We start from the raw sequence: 17,911 nt of genomic DNA, 5'->3' as shown, positions 1-17,911 counted from the left end.
TGTAGAATGATATCTACTTCATATATAGTTATATTATACCGCATAGACAACTCCTGTCTTGATAAATTTAATTTAATTTATAACCTTATATATACCTTATTTAATTATCTTATTATTAGAATGAAGTATTTAATTAATTTTAATTAAATAAGTTCTCACTTGGTGTGTGGAAGTTTCAACTTGGTTCTTGTTTTGAATTTTGTGTTAGTTTCGTCTCAAAATTCTTTTGTGTTTCAATTAGGCGTCTTTATCTTGTTATTAGTGATATAAAGCCACAACATCCTTTTTTTTTTTGCGGTTGGTCTAAGGGGTTGGATGAAACAACAATTTATTATTGTGGGGAAGTTGCCGTGTTGAGAATGACTATAATGGTTAATAATGGAGAAAACAATTTTGAAGTTGTCCTAACTATGAGGTTTGATCTATGATTTTAATTTTCGTTGGACATATATTTTTTTTACTGGAAAGACAAAACCTAATATTTTGTTGGATTTTTTGAATAACGGAGTGGAAGTGAAGATTGTAAAGAAGGTAATTATTTTAAATGGTGCAATGAAAATCATGGAGATGAAAGAGATGTTATTATTAAAAGATAAAGGAGAAAGATCTATAATATGGAAAAGCCTCTTATGATTTATGATAAATGAGTTAAGTTGTTAATGGGGATGATTTGTTTTCTATGCTTGATTAACATAATCCTTGTGATAATGTTGTTCAAAATTCCATGAAATGTTGTAAAACTTAGATTTATTGTCATTAGCAAAATATGTACTTTATGGGTTGTACTATGGGTTGTACTAAGTGTGATGCATTTGATTGTAGTGTTTTGAGATCTAATCTTATTAAATAAATGAGAATTTTGAGTTATATATAGAAAAGTAAGTTAAAATTTACTACAATAACATATGATATTAATTCCAAATACATTTATTATCAGAACATTGTTGTTTAAAACCACATAAGAAAGGACTGGTTAAAGCTGCTAAGCAAAATAAGCTATTAAGCAAAATAAGCTACAATACAAAATAAGTTGCAAAATATATATTGAAGTTTCAACTTGTAGGACTTTCAAAATGGGTCGAAATATATAATGAAATTCCAAATACATGTGATAGCTGCAAAATGTACATAAATTAAGTTTTATCACTTCCAAATTGGGCCCCTCCTATATGATAGATTATGTACATTGATGGGTCTTGCAGGGGTCTTGCAGTTGTAAGTGGTGGAGGTCGTGATGTGGTAGCACAAAGTGTTATAGCATGTGATGACTGTGTTTTGGCAACAATTTGACTTTCTTAATATGATATTGTTGGGTCTATTGAAGTTGCTTGTGGAAATGGTGTTCCATCTAGATTTGTAGGAGGTGTGCTTGTTGGCTAGTGTACTTGGTGGGGTTGTTGGTTCATCTGTTTGAGGGGTTTATGGGCAATTATTTTTTTTATGTCCCAGTTCTATGCAGTTCTCATATCTCATGTGTGTTCTACCTTGTCTTAGTTGAGTTTCATCCTTCTTTAAAGCTCATGACTTTAGTCTTCTTTTCTTTTTTGGCCTTCCAAGCAAGACCCTTTTAGTTGGAGACAAAACATTAGGGTTAGAAGTAATATTCCAAACCTAAGGACCGTTAACAGGGTATATTATTGAAATGTATGTTTCTTCATAGGTTAACCTCATAAGCTAGCGTGAGATGTAGTATTCTTCATTCATATTCAAAAATCTCATAGCAATCTTATAAGCACAACAACCATACCACTCATTTTTCTTAACTACCAAATATTTTGTGTGGCATTATAAGCACAATAAGTGTATCATTCACATTTTCCTTTTGCCCCAAGCATTTCACCCTCACTTTTCATTTGTCATTTTTTAAAATCTTATTGCTTCAATAAAATCTTCCTTTTTTGTGTCAATTTCCCATTTGTAGTCTTCCATACATTTGGACATTGAAAATATCTCAAAGTGTCCACAATTGTCTCTATCTTCATCCATTAAATCACTATGTTGACCACTGTTTAAACGTTCAGATTCCCATTTAGTTTCCTACATAATATTTCAATGACCCATTATTCACAAATTTTTCACTATGATGAAACACGAGTTTAAAACATAACATTCAAATATAAACAAATTAAAAAACAGTAACCCTAAACATAACTATGATCGCAATACCACAACAATGAGAACAACACAAAATCAAGACATACACACCTTTGATTGAAAATCCCATTGAGTTCACTATGAATGTAATGTTGATTTTTGAGTTTTGAACATTCTTTACACTTCGATTATCTCTAAATTTATCTTACCTATTTGAATTTGTTTTTTATTTTTCTTATGAGTACAAATTTTCACATAATAGAATAGTTGTATCACGTTTGCCTCAAATACCACTAACCATGCCTAATAATTAAGTCATTAACGATTTTAGTGGCATAAAAAAAAATAATTTGATTGAAGCATATTAACAAATTTTAAAACAAAATTGATACAAAATGTTAAGTAAGAGATCTAGTTAAAACTTCCCTTAGGACCATTTGAATAATTGCACCTAAAAACTAAGCTTAAGAAAACTTGTGTCTAAGATTAGTTACATTACCAATTGAGATTTTAATAGCAATTTGAGGGGCTTAAATATCAATCTCTTTGAGACTATGTAGCAGGCCCAAATGGATACGGTCCAGTTTTAATTTTTCTGCAAAGAGATACCTACTAAATGTTCTATAGTATATAATTAATGTTGAATATGTACGTACGAATCTTCATAAATTAGTACGTGTTTGGTTATTTTAAATTTTATCATAAGATAGAGAATAATCAACCTAAATTGACTAGGTTGTGCAATTACATATTTTATCAAATAAAAAAATATTTCTATTGCTAAAGGATAACATTATTCAAATAATTTTTTTTATCTAAAAAGGTTATTCTTCTCTATGAATAATTATTGAAGATTTTACATAATTAAAAGTAGTATTAAATTACAGTATTATAATACATAAACAATATGTTGATTTTCTGAGATTAATTAATTAGAAGATATTTTATGTCCATTTTTTTTTAACTTTTTTGTGTGTGGCATTAGTAGAGTCCGGCTCAGGACTATTTGGTATGATTTTTTATACGAAAACTTTCTATTAATCGTATGATATTTTTTTTTCTACAACAATTTTTTTTGCAATATTTTCACAACAGTATTTCATATAATCTTTCCAATTATTTTACTTCAGTAACAAACGCATACAGACCTCGTAATAAATATTTTTAACAGCTTTATCAATAAAATAAAAATATTTCGATACTACCAACTTAATTAAGAAAATAATTAATATTTAAATGATATTATCAAACTTACATCATTCACTAAATAAGCATCCATTTAAAGAGAATATTTTCTGTCTCCAATATAAACATATTCAAAGAATGACATGAACAGTTAACCTTCAACACCCTCTCTAGAAAGTCTTCCGTGCTATTTCTCTTTTATACTTGAAATATATATATATATATATATATATATATATATATATATATATATATATATATATATATATATATATATATATAAATATTTGGTACAAGATTTTTCTCATACAAATATACATATTAATTTTCTCTAATCCTAATTTGTTCTTCTGATATTTTCTCAAACATTTTTTTATAAGTTTATAATGTAACTCATAAAATCTATATGTGTTGTATTATCTTATAAAATTTCCATTGGCAATTATACCAAAATATATTAATATCTTACACGTGTCACAATTACTATTTAAAAACCACGAGCTTTTTATTTTTGTACGACAAAATTCGATTCGAAGCTTCTTCAAGGAGATGGTGCTTATATTTTATTTGGTGAAGATAATAAATGAAAAAGAATGTCAATAAACGTCTTTAGAATATTAAAAACTAACCTTTTTACTAGAAAAATGTTGATGTCGTATTTTTATGCGTCTTTTAATAAAATTTATCATTATTTTTAATATTTATTTAATATCATTAAAATTCCCTTTAGTAAATATATAGCAGGATCTAAATATATTCTTTACTTAAAATTTAAAAAATAAAAAGGTAGGCATTTATGGTACGTTGGTTCTTTTTTATTCATAGGATTCTGCAGCAACTATTGTTTGTCATGTCATTCGTCTATCACTGTAAAAGAGGAAGCATTCATTCTAACACAATTACCTTACAGCTACATTCGTGGCATGGAATAAAGAAATTTTAACTGTAATTAATTAATTAAATTAAATTACAATAGATTGTCAGTAATCGTATAAAAAACTTTTATATTCTTAATCAATTAAATAAATTAATTAAAATAATTTTTTATTTAAGTGCTCGTTTTGTCACTTAATTATCAATAGTTTGTTAACTTTATCATTCAATAATTTGCTTCCACCTTGGCATGTGTTTCATTTTACTGAGTTGATAAATGTGTTGGGATATTAGTACAAAAATTATTTATAAAGTCACGCATACAACTCATAACGTAAAAAATTACTGATAAGAGTTTTAAAAAAATTGTTATAAATGTCAATTACTTTCTTTCCCGTCATCTACTCCATCCAGACCAAACGTAAAAATCTTCACTAGAATCGTACAATTAAAACTAAAAAGTCACTTCTTTTAAGATTTTAGACGTCGAACATAGCAGGGGTCGATGTCTAATACATATTAGATGTCAGATTCCCTTCCCCGGATGTTAATAAACTACAAAAATACTTTAAAAGTGGTGTTAAAATGGTTTTTTTTAGCAATTAGATGTTGGTGGTGGAGGTAGCTGATGTCAAATGCCCTTTCAAATCTCAAAAACTCATAACGCGAGTCTCACTTTCTTTCGTGTTTTCGTTTGGATTTACGCTTTGTTCGCATTCGTTGTTCTTGTTGCAAGGTATGTTTGATTGGTTTTCTTTCAATTAATTTATTTTGTCCCAATTAACTTTACTTTCACCGATTAAATTTCGTTTGCACCGATTAATTTTGGTTTATGGAGTAGTTTTGTGCGCGAGTTGACGGATCTCGACAACAACATTGAGTGTCCAATCTCATTGCTTGAAACTCATAGTACATATAATTTTGTGATGTGCTAGAATAGTTTTCGATATTTCAGATTTGGTAATATTGCAAAAACAAATTAGTTTAAAACAATAAACAAAATGGACATCAGTTTATGAGAGATCTGACATTAGAATTGACGTCTGTCCACACGACAGTTGACATCAACTTACGTCATATTTAAAATCCGACGTCAAATTGACATTTTTCAATAAAATGTCGAATTTGAATTATACGTTGAATGTCAAAAATAATAGACATAAAAAACTTTTTCTAAATAAAGAGATTTTCATGTAAAGTCACGTCATTTTATAATAACATTTTATGAGATGCTGTCATTTCATTAGCTAGCAAAAAACTTGAAGTTTTTATTCACACATGAGTTTTAAAATAATAAAAGGAGAAAGTTTTCTATATAGGTTATAAATATTTACTTTATATTTCATTAAAAAGTTTCATTCTCTCTAATTTTGTTTCAAAACTTTGAGGTTTGAAATTCATTTTTGTATGGAGGTGATGGATAATAGAATTTTTTATTAGGCTAAATGTTATGTTTTTTTATTATATATTGTCTTAATTTCCTTTTCTTTCTTTATTTACATTTTCTTATTAGAGGGAGAAACTACGAGTATAATAGTTTAAGTTTCTGAAAATACAATTAAGTTTTTTTAAAGTATAAAACAAGTTTTATTAATAGGCATGCTATCTCCAAGTGAGAGGAATTAATTTCAAAACTTACTTTAATTTGAATATTGTAATAGAGATGTTGAAATGTATTATTATTTTTTTATATGAATGGTCAAATAAGATTATGATTATACAAACATGTGTATAATTGTTGGAAGTTATTTAAAAGTTATAAAACAAGATAATCATATTAAGTGTTTGAATAGGTTGTCCGAGGGTAATTATAAGTGTAATATATGTATTAAAATTGAAATATATTTTCTATTTGATAAAATCGTGTTTTTGGGAAGGTTATGACTAAAACAAATGAATTATAATTCAAAACAACATAGTCCATCGATTGTTAGTGTTATGTTAGTTTTGTGTTAGTGGAGAGAGTTCAAAACACTATTTCTTCCCCCTCGTTGTTTCATCTTTTATCACCAAATAAAATATATAACTTATAATTATATATAATTACTTTGATAGTTTCTTTATTACAAATGGAAGAATATGAAACGATAATCTTTCCTTATAATGTCCTTCTGAGAGAATTGATCCTTGGTTCATTATGTTTAGTACTTATTCTCAAAATAAATATATTTCAAGAACCCCTCATTCCGTCTTTTATTTTAATCAAAGTCAAACTTAAACCTAATTAACAAACAAATCAATCTGTGGTTAGCTTTAATCTTATTCTTTTTTTGGAAAATTCTCCACCCTTCCTTTCATCCCCATTTAGAAAATTTCTGATATTTGACACACCATTAAACCAATAAAAGCAGTAAGGTATTTTTGTGAGTTATTATAAGTCTTAGTAGAATGTAGAAAAGTTAAATTACCCCAGAGTGGGGTTTCGCACGACATGTAACTTGATTCTATTTGCTGCTAAGATCTATAATGACTATCATATTTTGTTATTTATTGTAATTAATTTCTTTATACACAAACAGACATTGATTTTTTATATATGTATGGATGTATGTTAACATTGATTATATGTATGTTCACATAAAAATTGAATTATATGTATGTTAACATTGATTAATCGAATTTATTTACGGGATATATGTGAGGATGCGATACGTAAGAAGTATCTTGTTTTTGTTAGATATATAGGAGTAGGATTTTGGCTTTTCTACAGGGCAATCACATGGGTTTGTTGTAAACATGTGTTGTGGGGGGATGTTTTCCATCTGCTGTGGAGCCAACCCTTTTTGTGATTCTCAATGTTACATGGGATACAAGAAGCAGTATGTATACAAAGGTTGCTGTTTTAGGGCTAAGCATATGTTCTCCTAATAACTTTATTGCATCAAACCAATATGGCAAAATCTTAAAAGTAATATAGTGCCAAATGTTGACACTAGCTTCTCAAGAAAGCTCAAAAGGGAAAGTTTTGCGTCTGCTTCAAATTATCAAGTTTTGCTGCCACTTCACTCTCTACATCATTCCCCCCACTGGTTTTATTTATGTTCAAGCTAGGTTGCTCAAAATCATAAAACAAGACATGATTTAAAATCTCGGATTTGTGTTTCAAATGGATAAAAAACGTTGCATTGTATGGTGACTATATACGAGGTGCATTAGTTGAAAATTTAGAAGATCACATGGTTGAAGGTTGCACATTTGTCTTATGATATAAGTTAGACCAAATCATAATCAAATAGTATAATTATTAATGAGATACTTATTGAGAGAAAGATTATTATCGATAATCAATTATCACAAAGGTAAAATAAACTATATTATTTGACATGATAATAAATACCCAATCTAACAATTGATATGTGAACCAAAATCATAAGTTCAATTCCATGAAAAATGTTACGCACTATCAACTGATTGACAGAACATTAGAAATTGAAAACTCGCACGTGGTCCTATTGACAACCAAGGGAATTTAAGGTAAATTGACTAAAGGAGAAGCCCCATCAAATTTGTGTCACAATATATGGCAAATTAATAAGACTTTGAGTTTAGACATCATAGTCACTGGACCATGTGACACGAGGAGGAGATGGTTAATTGATGCATAGTCACGACCAAGATGTTGGGTTCAATAGGATGTGTGTCCTAAAGTCTTACAACTTTGATGGCTCAACTTTTGATTTGGTTGGAATCTAGCTTCACCTTTATTCACTCTCAACTTGTTCTCATCAATTTTATTAATAGAAAATATATACATAATTTGTAATCCACACATAATTTATTGCCATGCTACACATACCGTAATGCATGGATACATTTTAATAGATTTATAAACTATTTATGTTGTTATATATTATATATTTTATATCTTCTCTCATTCCTGTGGTAGAATATTATACATTGTTTCCATGAAATGAATTACAATAGCTAGTAAACAAGCAACTTCCTAATCCATAACATATATATACCTGGAAAGAAAGCTGGAAATGGATATTGTTCATATATAGTCATTTTCAAAACCATTTCAACACAAGGATTTGGCTTGATGGGGAGAAAAAGTTTATTATTCCTTGTTGTTATTATCCATATTGACCTCTTGCCCCCATAAATTATGCATTTTTTTCTCTTACACTTCCATAATTTGATGATATCTTTTCTTACTTCATTTTATCTCACGTTTTTCATTTCTTTCTTTTTATGTATTTCTTTATTTCACGATTTATATGATACAATTTGAAGGATAACGATTGAACAATCAACACTATAGTTAGGCCAACAAAAACATTAATTTACAGAAAGTAAAAATCAGACGGCAAAAATAAATGTGAGGAAAATCTCCCAATTGCACATGCTTATCTTCCACACTTAACGATTAAAATTAGTAGAGATCAATTTCTTCATTTTTGGTCCCCACTCCCATATGTTCTTCATATCCTCACCCACAAGCCGTAGAAAAACTTTTTAAAAAAGAGCATAATGTTCACTCGAGTCTACCAGCATCCTTCTTTCTTTCTTAAAGAAATTTATTCCATAGCCACATTCAATTCCAAATGACATTTTCTCACATTCTATCACACATAATTTTTCTTAATGATACAAATTTGTGATGGTAGATTTGGCCCCATTAAATTACTAATGAGCTTAATTTTCTATATTTCATGTGAATATGTGCTCACACCAAGTTCTTATATTTTTAACTGTGATCTTTTTTCTAGAATAAGTTTCTCTTCTAAAAAACAAAAAGATTCCCTTAGTGGGGGTAACAAAACTTTGTACTCAGCAAATGGTTAAGGGAATCAAGATTCTCCCAATCCAATCAAGACCAAGGGTGATGAAATAAACACCCAAACACCCCCTTCTTCCAAACTTACAAACCTTATAGCTACATGGGTCCCACCTTAGCTGTACTCACATCCAAACATCATATACTCTATATACTGTCTTTATCACCACCATGGAATTTTCATTGCATATGTGCACATTATATTATATTAAAAAAAAGAAAAAAAACAAAAAGCAAAATCCCATCTTACCCATTACTTCATCTCACTACTATATATATGTCAATACCCCATACTTCTCTCCTCATCTTTCATTGCACACTCCATCTTAAACACTAAGAGAAAAAAAAAACATTTTTTTTCTGTTGTTGGTCGTTTGGTGTTGCTAAAGTTGTTGTTGTTTGAGTCAAAGAATGTCTGGGGTTTGGGTTTTCAACAAAGGTGTGGTGAGGCTAGTGGAGAACCCTAGCTCTGAGCGGAAGGTGCTGGTTCACTCTGCAAGCAATGAAATCATCACTTCCTACGCAGTGTTGGAGCACAAGCTGAGTTCATTGGGATGGGAACGTTACTATGATGATCCTGATTTGCTTCAGTTCCACAAACGCTCCACCGTTCACCTAATCTCTCTCCCAAGGGATTTCAACAGGTTCAGGTCCATGCACATGTATGACATAGTCGTCAAGAACAAGAACTACTTCGAAGTTAGAGACATGTGAACTTTCAATCTCCTTACAGAGTTCAATTCTTCATTTTCTCATTTATATCTACACTACGTGTATTGTCGGTTTCGTTTGGATTTGGGTCTAAATTGTATATGAGTTCGTGGTATAGAGTTATGGTCTGATACGAGAATGATGAAGTCCGAGGAGTGGATTTGTGTGTCGTGATGTAAATCTCTGTAATCATTGATCAAACTTCAGTTTTCTTACACTATGGGTGTTGAATATTCACATTCAGATATACTCTTTCTTAGTTCATTTATCAGAATCACCTTATCTAGTTCTAATTTTTTCCTATTTTTGTACTTTAAACTTAAGTTTATAAAGTAAGGTTTGTGTTCATATATTATAAATTTGTTTTAAATGTAATTGATAAGATCTCAAACGTTTTTTCGATAGATGTTTTTGGTTTCTTGATGGGATGAGTTTCCTTTATCGAGTTTTTGTGTCTTTGTTCTAATTTTAGTTTGTTGCATGGTAATATATCATATACAAGTGTCTAAATTAGTTATACAAAATTTGGTAAGTTAGTATATTATTATATTGTGTAAATAACATTATATTATTAGGTTTAAAATATTGCAGCAATAAAACTTATGGTTGTGAAGAATGTCTTTTTTCTATATAAATCTTATAATATATAGACAGTATATATACTCCCTCACTCTATGGAGAGACTACAAGTGGATTATTTTTATTATTTTTAGTGGCCAACATTTATCGTTGATAGATAATTTTTTTTTTATTTTGGGAAATTATAAAACTATTAAATATGATGTGAAACACATGGGTATAGAATCTGAATACACCATTATCCACTTGAAAATTGTTTTGCATGATTATGCATGTCATGACATGGGAGTATGGGAGAATGAAAAGTGTCACGTGTGGGTGGAGATGTTTTATGCATGTTAAGTTGACTTTTCCCTATTGATCAAGCCGCAATCCATGTAAGCATGGTATGTGCATCCATGTAAGCATGGTATGTGCATCCATGTAAACATGGTATGTGGATGCCATGTATATGGAAAAGAATACCTATTTTTCACTTCTTCTTTTTTTTCTTTTTTTAGAAGGAAAAAATGATGAGAAAGATTTTTCCCTTTCTAATGTGACATAAGGAATAGTTTTGGGTAAGCATGGCTTATCTCATCTCGTAAAGTTTTCTTTCTAAAATATCATAAAAATTAATATAGCATTTTGAACATTAACATGTTCAAATTATATATATATATATATATATATATATATATATATATATATATATATATATATATATATATATATATATATTTCAGAAAATTAAGCACAACTCAAATTTATTATTAATTTTAAAATTTAGATCTAAACTATTATCATTTTATTGATTTTACTATTCATTCTTTTTAACATATGTTATTACAGAAAAAAAAATGTGTCATGCATAATTTTGTTGAAGTCAATACATTATCGTTTTGCAAAAAGTGATAACAAATGACGTGGATATACTTTTTAATTTTTTTCTTTTAAAATATATCTTCTTATTTATTTTCTCTAATTGAAATTATATATATATATATATATATATATATGTATATATATATATGTATATATATATATATATATATATATATATATATATATATATATATATGTATTTAAGTTATATGTCTTCGCAAATACGTTTATGAAGTTATTAATTTTCAAACTAAAATTTGTAACTAGATATAAATGGATATACTACACAATTATATATTTGTGTGAAAATATATTAAAATGTATGTTGACCAATTTAGAGATAAAGTATGATTACTGACAATTGAAGTGTAATTAAGCAAATGTTAATCAAAAGTTCATTAAAAAAATTTACAAATATATGTTTGAAGGAGGGAGATAAGCTATTTGCATTTATCTTTTGAACAGTTTAGACAAGAGGTTGTAACAGGATTTAGACTTCAGGACAACTTTTGAGTCTCATAGGATTCACCAAATTTTAAACCGTTGACCACGATCATACAGTTTGAAAATTTTATTAATATATTGTGTGAAAAACTAAAATATAATATATATATATATATATATATATATATATATATATATATATATATATACATATGAACTTTAAAAGAAAGGAAAGGAATTTGGGTTGAGAATTTTGAATTTAAGGTGAAGAATTGAGAACCATGGACATGCATTAAGAAAAAAAAAGATAAAAGAAGGATGAGAATAGCATTAAAGAGGATCAAACCCCTCTCTCGACATGCACATCGCACCAACACGTGAATGCATTACTTTTCAATTTAAGTTTAGGCATGCTTCATTCATAGTTCTAGTATCTTATCGTATTGCTTTTCTTTTTAAAAGTGTAAAAAGCATAAACTTTTAAGATTGATTAAGTTAATAAAGCAAAAACATAATTGAAATTTTTTTCGTATGTGTTTTTATAAAAAATAAAATAATCTATTTTTTGTTAAAAGAAAAATACATAAAATATACCCAATACCAAATCTCTTCCTTATTTTAAAATGATGTTTGGTGTTACAAATCTTTTATTTTTCATGTATGCGAATCATGACTATAGAAATTATGAATTTAAAAATTACAGTTTTTTAAAAATATTAATCATTTTTTGCGTTAAATTGAATTATTTAATAAAAGTAAATATACTATTTTTATAACAATAAAAACTCAAACGGGTTAAATTCCCAAATTATTTTAGAACAATTCTGTGAGAGAAATTTTTAGAAATTTTACTTTTTTTCAACTTAGATTTATGGAAAACCTGAACTTTTTTTTCTCTTATTTTAAACATCATTTAAGAGTTAGAGTTTAAATTAAGAAACATATATATTTTCAGAAATTTTACTTTTTAAACACGAAAACAACATTTTCATGAAAAATCTAATTTTTTTTTCTCTTATACTAAACATGATTATAACAAGACGACATGAGACGAGTTTCGTTATCTGATACATATCCTAAAAAAGAATTATTCACGTACCCCGTATTCAAGCTCAATATGGATATAAAATTTTAGTCTCATTCTCACTAGATAACGGGTATACATATGTATCTTTGTCTGATCTCGTACCTCCTTTCTTATTATTTCAATATCAATTAATTAATTTTTATATAAAAAAATTATACATAATATTATCAAATATTCAATATTAAAATTATGTATTTTTATTTCTTCAAAATAAAATATTTGAAACGAAATTATAATTATATACATTTTAAATTAGAATATCAAATAAAATTTAATGAGAACTAAAATATTTATTAAATTTACAAATGTTAATGAAATAAAGTTGATTTTTAAAAATACTTTTGAAAAATTACACAAAGAAAACTTATATTCAAATTTAAAAATATTTTAAATGTCTTTTTAATCCCGTTCTTTAAATTCTTATGAGAAGTTTTTTTTTACACATTAATAAAAATTGTAATACACCACTTAAATGAAATCACATAAATAACAAACATGAAACTAATAATAATTGAAATTTAACATATCATATTTTGAAGGTGATAAACAATATTCATGATATGATATTAAATTATTATATTATAGTAAAAAAAATTATACAATTGTATTGATAGAATTATACTTATGATAATAAGTTAGAAAATAAAAAATATCAAAGCATGATAAAAATAAACAACAATAAAAAATATAAAAAAGAAAAAAAAATCAAATGTGTGTGGTTTAAACAATTTGGTACATCATTGAATGAAATCAAATAAATGAAAACAAATGTATAATTAAAAGTGTGATAAAATGAAAATTACTTTAGAAATTTGAGACAAATGTTCAAATATCAACCTAGTCGAATTGTTGAGAAATAATGAAAATTATTTTTTTATCTTCTAATGAAAAAAAAAAACAGTACAAGAGAATAAAGAAGATATTTGTTTTTTTTTTTATTTTACCTAGTAAATGAAGGATTTAAGCTATTGAACACTTAAATTAAGAGTTCAACATTATCATGTGAAAAAATAAATAATAAATAAAAATATTAAAAAGAAGTAAAAAATATTCAAATTTGAGACATAAAAAATATTTAATTTAAATACAACATTTGAACATAAGTATACAAAACGTTATGATAAGAGAGAAAATATCTTAGAGACGTGAATTGATTTCATGGTAAACCAAACAATTAGAAAAAAAAAAGAATGTAACTAAAAAAAAGAAAAGGTTCTAAAAATAAAGACTAATATATATATATATATATATATATATATATATATATATATATATATATATATATTAATTAGATTATTCGAATACTTTAGTAATTAAACGAAGATAGGATGAGGACGAAGATAGATATTAAGACAAGTATGGAAACAATGACAAAGTAAAAATATGTACAAACTCATCTCCATATCTACGTGGATAAATTTATTTGTCGTCTCTAATACTAAACTTCACTTAAAAGTTAGAGTTCAAATTTTCATCACAAGGTATTATAAGTTTTATATGATTAACCAAATAGAAATCTCTTTGCATATATTAATATTTTGTTTGATATAAATGAAATTGAGGAAGAAAGAAAACTCATCTCCCTATTTTGGTCTCTAAGGAAATAAAAACTTAGCGAGTTTTATTACCTATAAGGATGATAAGTAAATTTCAAAATTTACATTTAATCCCTATAGGTCAAATGTGAATTTTGACCAATTAATTATAAAAATGTCATAACACATACTTGTTGTGGCTTGGTTAGACGAAAATATCATTAGTAACATGAAAAAGAGTTATTATGTTAGTGAATAATGATATAAGCAAGAATTTTATTCACATATAAAAAAAACATAAGCAGATAAATAGTACATAATTATAACAGTCACTCTTACAATTTATTGAAGATCTCACGTCGATTAGAAATAAAATGAATTTAAAATATATATATATAAGTGTGTTCAATTTTGTAAAATTGTTAAAATTAAAATTTACTATTTTTAGTGTGATATTAGAGTCATTGAAAGTCTATTATAATAAAATTTGTTATTTATTGGTTTTGAAAAACAATTTATCTTACTTGTCTTTATTTAATGTAAAACTTTTAAAGTGTGATTTTTTTCTCTTTATTCTTTCAAAAGAACCTCGATCAAATTTTTAAGAAGAGAAAAACCTCATACTTTTTTCTTTCACTTTTTTTGAAAGTCAAAAGAAAAATCTATCTTAATACTTTAAGTTTTCCTTTTCACTTGTAAAGCATTATCAGGGCATTACTATATAATTAAATGACACTAATTAAACTCAAAGAAAAATACTATAAAAATACTATAAAAACGATATCAATTTAAAAAGTATAGTATACTTTTGACGGGTATATATTTCTGATTTCATTTAAATTTCAAAAGAAATATAAATAGTTTTTATATCATTTAATTTCCTTCTTCCATATTCATACCAATTAAGTTAATATTAACATATGTGTTATTTTTTTTTCACCAGATGTGATTTAAAGTTGTGTCTCCTATTATCTTTGTTGAGAATGGATGGAAGCATTTGTAATGAACATATTATGGAATCCATCCATCAGAAATGATTTGAAATGTGATGAGTGATACATTTTTACAACGATAAGAATATTTGATTTGTATGTGTTCACAAACTTGCCATACTTGAAACTGTTTTTGCATGGATATAAATAATAATATAAATAAGGGTTAAATATGTTTTTAGTCCCTAAACTATTGGTCGTTTCTGGTTTTCGTCCCTCTTTCAAAGTAAGGTATAATTTGGTCCTTATTCTTTTCGAAACGTTCGTTTTAGTCCTCGGAATTTTGGTTTTAGTCCTCATTTGTTGCTAAATGAGGACCAAATTTTTAAACAGTGTTAGTTTTCGAGGACTAAAACGAACGTTTCGAAAAGAATGAGGACCAAATTGTACCTTACTTTGAAACAGGGACGAAAACCAGAAACGACCAATAGTTTAGGGACTAAAAACATATTTAACCCTATAAATAATAATATTCAGTAGTGCAAAATGAAGTTTTCACAACGTGGAATAATGATAGTTAAAAAATCAAAGTGGTGAAAAAAAAAAAATACAGTGACACTTTTGTAACTTTAACAATTTTTTTAATAATGATTGTCTAAATAATTGTGGTTAAAAGTAGAAATAATAATGATTATATACATAATTGAATAGCAACAATCTACTCTTCATCGCACCATGTTGTAAAACTCATGCTGGGAGACTCTTTCATAGAAGGACTATGATATGCTAACAATTTTTCTTAACAATGTTTTTACAATTGATTATGTGTCACTATTTTATTGGTATGTATATTTGAAACGGATCAATCACAAACTACCACATAGACATTGTAAAAAAGTTGTCAAGAAAAAATTGTTAAAAGACATTTTTCGTTCATAAAACTCGTGACGACAAATTGAATAGCAACGATTATGGAATTGTCTTCCAAAGTCCATTTTAACCGTCGTTAAAAGCTCTATCTACACTATTGATTATACAAACTTCCATTTTTTTATGGTCATCATCATCATATGCCCAATTGGTTTTTGCAATTGGATCACAAGGATCTCCATCGCCCCATGCCTCATCAACCAATTCAAAAAAGATTGAAAGATTCCATAGGAGATATGGTATAATTCAACACCACAAAAGAATGGAAGCAATAAGATAATAAATTCCACATTGAGTCTCATCAATCATGCCAAAACCCTAAAGACCATTCTCTTCATGCATGGGCAAGGTGCTTTTTTCTTTGAGTGGTCACTTTTCATTCTCAAAAGGATCTTCCAATGAAGAAGAAGAAGCTCCATGCATGTAAAACTTCTACTTCTGTCATATCCATTAAGAATGGGGTGAGAGATTAGTTCCTTCTGTCTTCTACTCACTTTGCCTTTTTGACTGAACCAATTCTATCTTGTCATCAACATTGTTCTTCTTTTCCAAAGTTTGTTCTTTCAAAACCTTCATCATGCTTTCATTTCACGGAAGGATGTGAAGTTAAGTTTTTACTTCTCCAATTAAAAGCAATAATCATTCAAATTCTGAAAAAAAAAAAGATTTTTAGTTTTTAAGTGGTAAATTTGAGAGATAAAATTTTAGGTTTTCTCAAATTGAAGAACTAAAATTTAATTTTTAAGTTTCAACGATCAAAATAGAATTTTTATATTAAGTCATGTAAGATATTTGTATATGTACTGTAGTTTCAAAGCTACCTTTTCTTAGTAAAAGAATTTTCTCTCCCATTATAAATATTTTTACTACTTTTCGTTTGAACCTTTAATTAAATTTTACTCACATTAAAAAAATTCTTCTCACAATTTCTGAATTTTAGTTAGAGATAAAGAATTGTGAATTTACTATAATGCTCTAATTCCTTCACTATAAGGCCATTAAAATTAAAAAATTCATAATAAATTCCAATCCTCTTAATTAAAAAATTAATTATAGATTATAGAACCATATTTTAACATTTTTTTTTCTATTTTTTAAAGATAATTTTATTTGAATTTACTAAATTACTCGAAAACTTGGTTAATTACCTAGAATTAAGGCTAAGACCTGTTATATATATATATATATATATATATATATATATATATATATATATATATATATATATATATATATATATATATGATTTTTAAGAAATTTTAGGAAAATCTTCTTTAAGCTAGAAAAGTCCAGTTTAACCCTTTTTTCTATATATTTATTGATATAACTACAACAAAAGTTGTATGAAAAAGCTACAAAATCACTAAAATGATATCGAAAAAATCCATTTCAATTTGATCAACCTGCTGAAATAATCTATTTTAGTTATAAAATAGTAAATCCTGTAAATCAATATTTTATAATTTATTCTAAAGCTTCTCTAAAACCATGATAGATTAAGCTATTTATCGACCAAATAGTTCCCCCCAAATTTTTAGTTATTATCTAAATAATTTTAAAGAAAACAATTGGTATTTCAAAGGATTATTAAGTGTTAAAAACACATAAAATCACTATTTTAAATAAATTTTAGCATTTTCTTAAGTTTTGGGCCTAAAATAGTGCATGGACCCATTAGGGTTTTGACCAAGATTTTGAGCCCCAATGTTCATAAAACTTTTCTGCAATGTACACGACTGGCAATTGGGAAGTTTTATTTGAAGCATTTGGAAAGGTGGTTGGTCCGGATAATGGATTCCAGAACGACCAAAGAATCGATTCCAGAACACCAAAGAATCGATTCCGAAAAAAAATTACAGAAAAAAATTTTCCAAAAAAAAAATTCTGAAAACTTTTT

The 17,911-nt window shown here is 27.0% G+C and overlaps 1 protein-coding gene across 1 annotated transcript; it reads left to right on the top strand.

Moving 5' to 3' along the window:
* Positions 1-9,242: 9,242 nt before the first annotated feature.
* Positions 9,243-9,907, top strand: LOC124836907 (flowering-promoting factor 1-like protein 3). Its single transcript, XM_047312154.2, has one exon. The coding sequence runs from the start codon at positions 9,344-9,346 to the stop codon at positions 9,644-9,646; it is 303 nt and encodes a 100-aa protein (XP_047168110.1). The 5' UTR covers positions 9,243-9,343; the 3' UTR covers positions 9,647-9,907.
* Positions 9,908-17,911: the final 8,004 nt, after the last annotated feature.

The sequence above is a fragment of the Vigna umbellata genome, chromosome 2 (assembly GCF_029865625.1).
Source record: "Vigna umbellata cultivar VRB3 chromosome 2, Vumbellata_1.0, whole genome shotgun sequence".
NCBI lineage: Eukaryota > Viridiplantae > Streptophyta > Magnoliopsida > Fabales > Fabaceae > Vigna > Vigna umbellata.
Note: the sequence above shows the minus strand (reverse complement) of the source record. Positions and strands in the feature narration are given on the sequence as shown.